The following is a 12,299-nucleotide window of genomic DNA, read 5'->3' on the forward strand; positions in this document are numbered from 1 at the left end:
ATGATTCTAATTAATAAGACTACTTGCTGGTTTAGAATACTGACTCACAAAAAACATATGCTTAATTTGTCTACCAGGTACAAAGTATCAGTTCCAAATATAACTTTGTAATGAAGATTGATGTTATTGAAACAAGACAAAAAATTATTAGCATACTTATTGTAATGCATTTGATTTGATTTAATATTGACAATTTAAAAGCATAGGTATTTAATTTACTTTAATAATTTAAAAATCTGATACCCTTTTTTTGAAATCTTTAATCTATTCACATTTATTAGTTATTTATACTTCATTATTTACTATATACTTGTACTGTAAATTCAGAAATCATTGTGAGGTTTTTGTTAATGCGAATAATGCAACTCAGCGAGTATCGCAATAATAAAAACTCACATTCTGATATATGTATCTGTATGAAGCTGTTCCAAAAATTGCAAAAACTAATCTCACATTTTCCTTCAGTCTTCAATAATCACAATAATAAATGCATGCAATAACTTCTGAATTTACAGTACGTAGTTTTCCAAGAAACTGTATGCAGTAAATTCTGTCCGAGAGAAAGATACCAGATTTGTTTCAAATTATTCTTCATCAGAAAAGCTCAGTGTTTTAAAAGTTTAGAACTTAAAGACAGCCACATATGTATAAAAACTTAAGAAACAAAATCAACTGGCTTAAAAATGAACGGCCTATACAGGTAATTTAAAAAAAACAAAATTAAAATTATGCATAAAAAATAAAGGATTCAGAAACTTTATCACATGATTTCTGTCATTTTTTTTTTTTTTTTTTTCGAACTTGAAAGTTATTAATTTTTAATCAATCTACCAAAAGTTGCAATATAATCATACCCTACTCCTGATGATGGACTAAGTGATCGAACCTTTCTCAGCTATTTTAGTCTGAACTACATAATATGGTTCCTGAAATTTGTGGCTGGCAACAGTTCAACGAAAACAATCTTAATGACTGAAATTGCAAATCCATTAGGAATTAATCATGCTACTTTTGAATTTAAGAATATGTATAAACATGTAGTTTCAAGTTGATTATTAATATATGAATTACAAATGAATCTGGGTATACCATACAGGTTTCTTCTGACTGCCAAATGGCAGTAAGTCAACATATTTTTAAGTAAATTTGCATGAAATAATTTTGTATTTATGGTAAGCATTTATTCTTATATTTTTAATTAGGGGACACTTCCACATATGTGTATTGCATAGTCAATCAAAGCATTAAGGCTTGTGAAAATTTCCCTATTATCTACGAAATTGAATAAATAGTTTTCATTGTTAAATCATAATTGTCATTGGCCTTTGATGAGAAGTTATCAAATTAATTTTCAAATTCAATTAAGAATTTTACCAAAATTAAAGCATTTCATTTCAATATCATGCCTGGCGAAGATGACCATTGCCTGACCCTTGGAGAAACCACAATAGGTTTATCATTTATGAAATGTCATCTATGTTCAATTATTGCCATTGCCTATCAAATCTATTTAATTAATTGCTATTATCTTATAATTATAATTTTCAGATCAATAAATTGTCTCAAAACTTTTACATATAGAAACTTGTGATATTCTCAAAGCTTCACAATGGAAAAAAATGAATATGAGGTGTCTTTCAAGGCAGATTTCCACAATACAGATGACTTTGACTCTGAATTCATTACTTTAAATTGATTTGATGGAGACAAAAAAACATGCAAATTCAACAAGCAGTTCTTTGAATTTATTCATTCAGCGCAGCAGTGTAACAATTTCCATTTACTAATATAAATATGAATGTATTTTCAACTCCAGCCAATGATAGATGATGTAATTCTCATGTGTATTAAGTAAAGAACCATGTAGACTTTTCTCAACTTCCTTTCTATATCAAAACAAGCAGGAAAGTGTTTTCTCACCCAAGATAATGCATTGGAAAGCAAGGTCAGGAAATCAATATATATACTCGCTATGTTAAATCAAGTATCAAATTATAATGATCATAAATATCCCATTATGTGTTGGGAGAATGATCCATCAGGAAAACTTTATCACAATTACATCTCAGTATTTTCAATACAAAGATAATTTTTTTCAAATCACCGGCATTGATTTTTTACATAAACGATAAAATAACTATATAATAATGATGTAAGAAAAATGCTAGTCCCGCTTTGTGGATAAAACGAGTGTCCTTGTCATTCTGTGTATAGAAGATAACTTTACTAAGAAATTAGATTTGTCGGCGAGTAACATCAAATCAATGCATGTCACCATAGAAGTAACATCTATCAGATACGTTCTGTCAAAAATGTAATGATATAAATTGCTTGCTATAAAAATCAATCAGTGAAAGCAGAGAAAACTTTCTGCTTTATTTATAAATCAATCATACAATGTTTAATGTCAGAAGAAACCACAAGTTATTCTTGGTAAAAATTTTGATCAGATTCATTAGTTCTCAACACCAAGTATATATTTGCCAAACAAGAAAACTAACACAAAGTAATATTTGCCAAACAAGAAAACTGCACCTATGTATTCAAGCAAAACCACCAAACTTGCTTTCCAAGACTTTGATTTAAATACACCTTGTATTAGCAGTCTTCACGCTTAACCACAGGCCCAGTAGCCCAGGCTTGAAAAATTGCTTTCGGGCCTGTAAAAATCATCTCTACAGGCCAACAGAATGTAACTAAAATTTTCCAACAATTGAGCTCCAGGCCTGTAGATTTAAAAGTTTATCATGAAGACTGTATTACGGTTGATTTCTACTCATCAAATTCTTCTTGTTTTGTTTGTAACATCAGGTTTTTCATATACACAGCATTTTAAATAAAATGCTCCGCTAAGCACAGCTTGATACGACCGAAGAGGTCGAACCCTGAACAGTTGGGGCAAGTATGGACACAACATTCAAGCTTGATACAGCACTGAATTTGGATTGTGATTAAATATTTGACACAGCATAGGTTTCTGACACAGAATGAATGTGGTCTAAGAACTTAAAATTTTTTAATTTCCCTATTCAAACCATATCATTATTATTTGCTTCTATATATAAATCAGAAATAACCAATTTAAAATGAAAAATTTAAAAGAAAAAAAAAGGAAACTAGAGGCTCTCAAGAGCCTGTGTCGCTCACCTGATTCTACTTTGGTTTTGGAAATCATGTTAAAATAGATTAAAATCATAACAGATACCCTAATAATGAGTGAGGCCAAATTTGGTTTAATATTGGCACTGTAATTTAATAAAAAATCCTGGTGGCCATCTTGAACAGTAAATCAGCAACAAAGTAGCAACACTTTATCAGCACCTCATAAGAAACATTTATGCCATGTTTGGTTTCATTCCATTCAGTGCACCTCTAGAGGCAGCATTTGTATGTATTTCCAATAGCCTAGGGTCTTATGTTAAAGGAAGTCCCCCGGCTGGCGACCATCGTGAATGAAGGATCGGGTTCAAAGTAACAACACTTGGTCAGCACCTCATAAGGAACATTCATGCCATGTTTGGTTTCAATCCATTCAGTGGTTCTCTAAAAGAAGACATTTGTATACATGTATTGTCCATAGGGTCCTTTGTTAAACACTGTCCCCAGCTGGTGGCCATCTTGGATGATGGATCGGCTTCAAAGTAACAACCCTTGGTCAGCACTTCATAAGGAACATTCATGCCATGTTTGGTTTCATTCCATTCAGTGGTTCTCTAAAAGAAGACATTCGTACGTATTTCCCATAGGGTCCTATGTTAAACTAAGTCCCTCGCTGGCGGTCATCTTGGATGATGGATCGGCTTCAAAGTAACAACACTTGGTCAGCACCTCAAAAGGAACATTCATGCCAAGTTTGGTTTCATTCCATTCAGTGGTTCTTTAAAAGAAGACATTTGTATGTATTTCCCATACTGTCCTATGTTAAACTAAGTCCCCCGCTGGCGGCCATCTTGGATGATGGATCGGCTTCAAAGTAACAACCCTTGGTCAGCACTTCATAAGGAACATTCATGCCATGTTTGGTTTCATTCCATTCAGTGGTTCTCTAAAAGAAGACATTCGTATGTATTTCCCATAGGGTCCTATGTTAAACTAAGTCCCCCACTGGCGGCCATCTTGGATGATGGATCGGCTTCAAAGTAACAACACTTGGTCAGCACCTCAAAAGGAACATTCATGCCATGTTTGGTTTCATTCCATTCAGTGGTTCTTTAAAAGAAGTCATTTGTATGTATTTCGCTTAGGTCCTATGTTAAACTAAGTCCCCCGCTGGCGGCCATCTTGGATGATGGATCGGCTTCAAAGTAACAACACTTGGTCAGCACCTCATAAGGAACATTCATGCCATGTTTGGTTTCATTCTATTCAGTGGTTCTCTAAAAGAAGACATTTGTATGTATTTCCCATAAGGTCCTATGTTAAACTAAGTCCCCCTGCTGGCGGCCATCTTGGATGATGGATCGGCTTCAAAGTAACAACACTTGGTCAGCACCTCATAAGGAACATTCATGTCTTGTTTGGTTTCATTCCATTCAGGGTTCTTTAAAAGAAGACATTTGTATGTATTTCCCATAGGGTCCTATGTTAAACTACGGTAAGTCCCCAGCTGGCGGCCATTTTGGACGATGGATCAGCTTCAAAGTAACAACACTTGGTCAGCACCTCATAAGGAACATTCATGCCATGTTTGGTTTCATTCCATTCAGTGGTTCTTTAAAAGAAGACATTTGTATGTATTTCCCATAAGGTCCTATGTTAAACTAAGTCCCCCGCTCGCGGCCATATTGGATGATGGATCGGCTTCAAAGTAACAACACTTGGTCAGCACCTCATAAGGAACATTCATGCCATGTTTGGTTTCATTCCATTCAGTGGTTCTCTAAAAGAAGACATTTGTATGTATTTCCCATGGGGTCCTATGTTAAACTAAGTCCCCCGCTGGCGGCCATCTTGGATGATGGATCGGCTTCAAAGTAACAACACTTGGTCAGCACCTCAAAAGGAACATTCATGCCATGTTTGGTTTCATTCCATTCAGTGGTTCTTTAAAAGAAGTCATTTGTATGTATTTCGCTTAGGTCCTATGTTAAACTAAGTCCCCCGCTGGCGGCCATCTTGGATGATGGATCGGCTTCAAAGTAACAACACTTGGTCAGCACCTCATAAGGAACATTCATGCCATGTTTGGTTTCATTCCATTCAGTGGTTCTCTAAAAGAAGACATTTGTATGTATTTCCCATAAGGTCCTATGTTAAACTAAGTCCCCCTGCTGGCGGCCATCTTGGATGATGGATCGGCTTCAAAGTAACAACACTTGGTCAGCACCTCATAAGGAACATTCATGTCTTGTTTGGTTTCATTCCATTCAGGGTTCTTTAAAAGAAGACATTTGTATGTATTTCCCATAGGGTCCTATGTTAAACTACGGTAAGTCCCCAGCTGGCGGCCATTTTGGACGATGGATCAGCTTCAAAGTAACAACACTTGGTCAGCACCTCATAAGGAACATTCATGCCATGTTTGGTTTCATTCCATTCAGTGGTTCTTTAAAAGAAGACATTTGTATGTATTTCCCATAAGGTCCTATGTTAAACTAAGTCCCCCGCTCGCGGCCATCTTGGATGATGGATCGGCTTCAAAGTAACAACACTTGGTCAGCACCTCATAAGGAACATTCATGCCATGTTTGGTTTCATTCCATTCAGTGGTTCTCTAAAAGAAGACATTTGTATGTATTTCCCATAGGGACCTATGTTAAACTAAGTCCCCCGCTGGCGGCCATCTTGGATGATGGATCGGCTTCAAAGTAACAACACTTGGTCAGCACCTCATGAGGAACATTCATGCCATGTTTCGTTTCATTCCATTCAGTGGTTCTCTAGAAGAAGTTCAAAATGTAAAAAGTTAACGACGACGACGGACGCCAAGTGATGAGAAAAGGAAAAAAAAATCCCTCCCCCAAATTTTTTGAACCCCCTTATGATTCATCACCCCCAAACTCAATCCCAGCCTTCCCTTTGTGGTATGGTACCTTGCAGTACAATTTCAGAGAGATCCATAAACTTGAACACAAGTTATTGTCTGGAAACTAGAAAAATGCTTGTTTTTAGGCCCCGTTTTGGCCCCAAATTCCTAAACGTTTAGGGCAATTACACCCAAACTCAAACCCAGCTTTCCCTTTGTGATATGGAACCTTGTAGTACAATTTCATAAAGATCCATACACTTACAAGTTATTGTCCTGAAACTAGAAAAATGCTTGTTTTTTGCCCCTTTTTGGCCCCAAATTCCTAAACGTTTAGGGCAATTACCCCCAAAATCAATCCCAGCCTTCCCTTTGTGGTATGGTACCTTGCAGTACAATTTCAGAGAGATCCATAAACTTGAACACAAGTTATTGTCTGGAAACTAGAAAAATGCTTGTTTTTAGGCCCCTTTTTGGCCCCAAATTCCTAAACGTTTAGGGCAATTACCCCCAAACTCAAACCCAGCTTTCCCTTTGTGATATGGAACCTTGTAGTACAATTTCATAAAGATCCATACACTTACAAGTTATTGTCCTGAAACTAGAAAAATGCTTGTTTTTTGCCCCTTTTTGGCCCCAAATTCCTAAACGTTTAGGGCAATTACCCCCAAAATCAATCCCAGCCTTCCCTTTGTGGTATGGTACCTTGCAGTACAATTTCAGAGAGATCCATACACTTGAACACAAGTTATGTCTGGAAGTTACTAAAATGCTTATTTTTGGTCCCTAATTCCTTAACTGTTGGTACCATAACCCCCAAAATCAATCCCAACCTTCCTTTAGTGGTATTGAACCTTATGATAAAACTTCATAGAGATCCATTTACTTAAACTAAAGTAAGAGTGTGAAAACCAATGTGTCCTCGGACAGCGACGCCAACGTCATACCAATATACGACCGCAAATTTTTTTTTTCGGTCGTATAAAAACTGTTGAACATTCATTATTTGACTGAAGATCAACATTACTACAAAATCTGGTTTCATAAGATTGAGCTACTGTATAATACTGCCAATAAATGATTGAAAGATTTTATATACACTGAGTTTAAGAATTTGATTGAAAGATTTTATATACGCTGAGTTTAAGAATTTGATTGAAAGATTTTATATACACTGAGTTTAAGAATTTGATTGAAAGATTTTATATACACTGAGTTTAAGAATTTGATTGAAAGATTTTATATACACTGAGTTTAAGAATTTGATTGAAAGATTTTATATACACTAAGTTTATGAATTTGATTGTAAGATTTAAGTATTTGATTGCAGACCAATGTATCTAGACAGTATTCTTGGCAATTCTCATGATAAGATTGAGAATTATGGTTCCACTTGTTGTAACCTTATCGTGGATTGTGACATAACTAAATGTGACTTGGCACATACTTTTACTTGCAATGAGTTATATGAGGGTGCAGAAAATGCTTACCCATCAAGAGCCCATGAGTTCACCCCTGCTTGTTGTTGGGGTTTGGGATGCTCAATTTTAAGTTTTCTATGTAGTGTTTTGTTAATGGTCTTCGTATTTCTTTTATTTTTTTGGCCATGGTGTTCTGTTTTAATGGTCTAATGATATTTGATTGCCCACTTAGTAGAAATGTATCTTTTTTGTAATAATTTTCATAATTGATTAATTGATTATTATACTAAGCTACATGAAATTTGACTCTATAGAAAATGTGTATTCAAACTAAATGTATGGACAATGGAAGCTAATAGTAATACTCAATTTTACCCAGCAACAAGTAATGAAAAGTATATCTGTAAACACATACCACACTTTCAATGGTATTCTTTTAATTTTTTACATTTTTTGTAAGTACACTGTACATTTACGGTGAGATAATAAAAAAAATTATTGCTTTTACAGTATAGTTTACTCCTTATTTGTACTTTTTTGCATAAATTTTTTCTACAAAAAAAAAATGAATGTCCATTTCTCTATTAGTTTAAAGTTTTTAGAAATGAATTAATGGACTCTAACTAACATTTTTTACAATACAAGTATACTTTATTTTACCAGTAGATTGGTAATACTGAAAATATCAAAATACTTTCTTTAGAATATGGAAAATATTGAGTTATAAATCGTCTTATATCTTTCATGAACAAACAAGCATACAGCCATACACACATATAAGGTTAAAAAACAGCCCTCATCTTAGCAAGAATTTGAGAAGAAAAGATGTCATGGTACTAATTTTGCGATTAATGTCTACAAACCACTATACGTTGTTTTTAAGATAATAGTACAATAGATTTTATTTAATAGATTCAAATCTGATCCAAAACCATAAATTTTTATATCAAAATTAACTAATACACACAACAGTGCAACAATTCTCCTGGACAAAGTGAACTGAGAGTTTAGGCTCATGTTATAGATCACTTACTTCTGCACCAAACAAATCCTGTACAAACAACAGCAAAAATTGACAGTTTCGTGTAACTTTTCAAACAATTGTATTATCAGATCAATTATCTAGGTCTCTAAGCACCATAACATTTGAAATTGCAATACTTCACATCTGAGTCATTATGATAAAATGTGTAAAAGAAATCCATAAGAAAATGTAGGATTACAATGTTTAACATATTGCCTCTAAATAGAAATTATAGTAAATACAACTTTACAAGGAGTATAATACTTAATCTCAGGAAAAAAGCCATCATGACTTAGCCTTCCGGTCATGAAAATTTCTTATCGCACTCAGAATCATAAATTCAAACAATCAAAATATTGCATTTGGTGTTTCGAGCACAAATTTTGTACTCAGAATACTGAGTAAAGTATGATCATCGTACTCAGACTCAGATTCAACTAATCGAAGTGCTGGGTTTGGCGTTTCCAGCACAAATACTATATATAAATTTTCATGACCGTAGTCCCTGATTGATGTTTGAAAATCTCAAGACCTTCTGTGATGCATATGGATCCTACCACAGTGTGACAGGATAGTAGGTCAACTTCTATTATAGAAGATTAACTGTGACCTAAATCAAACCATTGTGAACATGCAAACATATGGATAGCAAAGTAAAAGGAATGAAGGTCATGTACGTCCGGAGCTGTCTACTTTTGGTTTAATTGATTGATTAAATTATATCAATTGAACATATAAGCCTTCAGTAACAAGTTATTTTACTACAACTAATTTGTCTATCACACAGTATTTCTGATTGCAAATCACTCTGTGACCTAATTCTGGTTCATAAATACATCCAAATACCAAGTGATTCGACTGCTTGGTCACACCTAACCATAGTAAACTTTGACATAACATTTTATCACTGAACCATATAATGTAGGTTGTGTGACCTCCTTCTTATGATGGGCAGAAGGGTATTCCAAAATTGACTCTAAGATTAGATAACAAATTTGTGGTACATTTAGTTTCTAATAAACTTAAGTAAACTTAATAATATTCATCAAAGTTTATTAAGCAGAATATGTTATTCTGCCCTTGTGAAACCAACATAAGTCAGCATAGAGAATATATTTAAATGAATGGATTGATTGATTGATTGATTGGTGTTTAACACCACTTTCAGCACTATTGTGCTATTTCGTGGCAGTCAGGTTTTATTGGTGAAGGAAGCCATCATGCCTTGAGAGAACTAACGACCTTGAATGGAGGACTAAATTCTATAAAAATACATCTTTACCATATATATAATATATATATATTTCAAATAAGAGAGATTATTCAAATTATGGGTTCTTGATTAAAAATGAGGTATAAAGCAGTCTTTTCTACAACACTGTCATTATTGCCCCATGCATGAAAGATATGTAATATCGTAACCAAATTACTTGCTAAGTGAGGAATTATTATGCAATCAAGCAACATTTTGTGAGTGACATCATCTATTTTACAAGAAATCTAATCAGGCATTTAGCTTTTCATCTCCCTTGTTATCCAATTAAGTAAGACAGGATGATGAATTATTTTGTTCAAATTTTCCCTAAATTGTTATCTAGCTCCATGAAACCTCTTCTATTATATAATTAGCAGTCCCAAGTAAGACTCAAAGTGTCTAAAGCAGAGACAATTCAATATGTTAACCTGTCCATTATAACTTTATTAGTCCATTCCTGTCACAAAATTTATGACTATTTATGGAGTTAATCCATACATTTTCTATTAATTATTTACATCCTCAGTACATACTATTGGACCTGTCATTAAGCTATCAATAATGAGAGTAATAAATATATCATATAGATCTAATGAACTTAATCCAACCAACTTTCTTCCTTGTAGAAATCAAATCTATTGCTAACTATTCCAGAAACACAGTACAGATACCTCTTTCCAATAAAAATTATCAACTTAAAACTCTCTGTACCTAACCTCATTGTCATTATTTTGATTGTAAAAACCAAAAATGCTATTCTGATAAAAATAGAACAGACAGTTCACAAAGGCATCAAATATATATTTATCAAAAGTAAAATTAAGTTGAAACTTCTTTGAAAATTACCACATCAATACATTTATCATTTAAAAAAACATAAATAAAATTGTGTAACAACTAAAGCTTCAATAGTCAATGAAAATCAAATTAATTCATTAAAACCAAAAGTAATATTCATCTCCATGTTTCCATCTTCACAGGGTTAAAGGTGAAAGAAAACATATGTTTAGGGTCACAGGAAATAATTGTTACAAAAGAACCTCTTAATAGAAAAGAAATGCTCTAACTACACCTTCATTAGATTATATTGATCTTACCGGAAATCGTAGTTCTTCTTCAAGTATCTTTCCCCGGATGACCTACAATTAGATTTGCATGCTAAAATCATTATGTGTTGTAAATAACAAAGACGAACGTAAATATTTTCAAGCTATTATACTTTTTTTTTATTGCAAGAATTTTTTCAATTTCCTCTAAATTCTTTCGAAGAAAAAAAACATATTGTAAAGCTAATGAATGGATTTTTCTATGTTGCTATAAAAAAAACAACCCGTTTTGGTTAGAAATTTTTTCTATCATGTATTTACAGTTTGATGTGAAATCATTAGTTAACTGTGCAGTGAAAAAGTAATTTCATTTAAAAAAAAAATGGTGTTATGATACTGTATGACTTGTTTCTTCAATGTAAGAGGTTGGCTAAGGCACAATAATTCTTATTTCTTTTCAATTACGTGTTGTAATGATCAATCAGGCAAATTTCGATCACATTACCATCAAAGATAAACTGAAAGGGTTAACTGGTAAACATTTAGAAAAAATTACTTTTCTGTGAAATGTGGTAGTAAACAGTATACATAGTGTCCTTTGGTGAATTAAGGGGACATAACCCATAGGGCTGTACTAAATTAACCCTAACCTAACCTGTACCTAACTCTAATCTATCCATAAACCTAAAGTGAACCCCAACTCTTAAGAACAAGTTCCTTTGAAGTAAATGGAGGACGAAACTTTCATCACATACACAATTACAGCACAAAAAAAAAAAGGATTTTTACTACTGAATGAGAATTGTCCATCAAAATTTTGTCAAGATTGAAAGTGTTATTCAAAAACAGTACCCAGAAACCAATACTTTGTCTAAAAGACAATTTATTTATAGTTATTGCGACTATGACATTTTACAAAATGACCTCAAAATCAAAAGCAGTATTATCCAACCTAAACTTATAAAGATTGAATTTACATCTCAACAAATAATATCATCCAATAACTTAAAGATAGATCATAGGTCAAACAACATTATCCTTTTATAAGAAGCAACCTTCACTGAGTCACTGACATGTCTACAATAAAGATAGGGAAGTGAAACATGAACCTATCTATTTCATTTTCATCCCATTAGAAAGCCATTTATACTACCAAAACAGTCAGTTTTAACAGATTTCCACAAATGTCACACACTTTTCTAGACTTCTAACAATCCTGATCAATATAATAATGACAGAACACAGAACTTAACTAAATTCTGCTATCCTACCACATGTTCACAACCTCAATTATTTTATACTGCATTGATAAACAAAACAAAGCAATAAATTATTTTTTTATCAATGGTTGCGTGTGAATTTGAAGGGTAAGAAATTTAAATGCTTGTTCTTAATTTTAAAAGCAGGAAACCATTTTCTTGAAAACGAATTTTATACAATAAGCAATCAAAAAAGTAATTAAATTTTACATGCAATAGTGGATCATTATTGCTTCCGAAAATTATGCAATTTTGTACATTAACAGGGAGTATTCCAGTGATTACAAAATAAATGTTAAAAACTAAAACAATATGAATTAAATAAACCA

At 33.2% G+C, this 12,299-nt stretch overlaps 1 protein-coding gene across 4 annotated transcripts in view; it reads right to left on the minus strand.

Annotated features, from left to right (window-relative positions):
* LOC127715070 (cGMP-dependent 3',5'-cyclic phosphodiesterase-like) overlaps positions 1-12,299 on the minus strand; it is a 120,365-nt gene that overhangs the window by 45,012 nt on the left and 63,054 nt on the right. For all 4 annotated transcript variants that reach the window (XM_052221097.1, XM_052221095.1, XM_052221094.1 and 1 more), the window contains one exon: positions 10,763-10,804. In XM_052221097.1, coding sequence (XP_052077057.1) covers positions 10,763-10,804 — 42 coding nt within the window. The remainder of the gene's footprint in view (positions 1-10,762; positions 10,805-12,299) is intronic.

This window comes from Mytilus californianus, unplaced genomic scaffold (genome assembly GCF_021869535.1).
Source record: "Mytilus californianus isolate M0D057914Y unplaced genomic scaffold, xbMytCali1.0.p SCAF_9, whole genome shotgun sequence".
In the NCBI taxonomy this organism is placed as follows: Eukaryota; Metazoa; Mollusca; class Bivalvia; order Mytilida; family Mytilidae; genus Mytilus; species Mytilus californianus.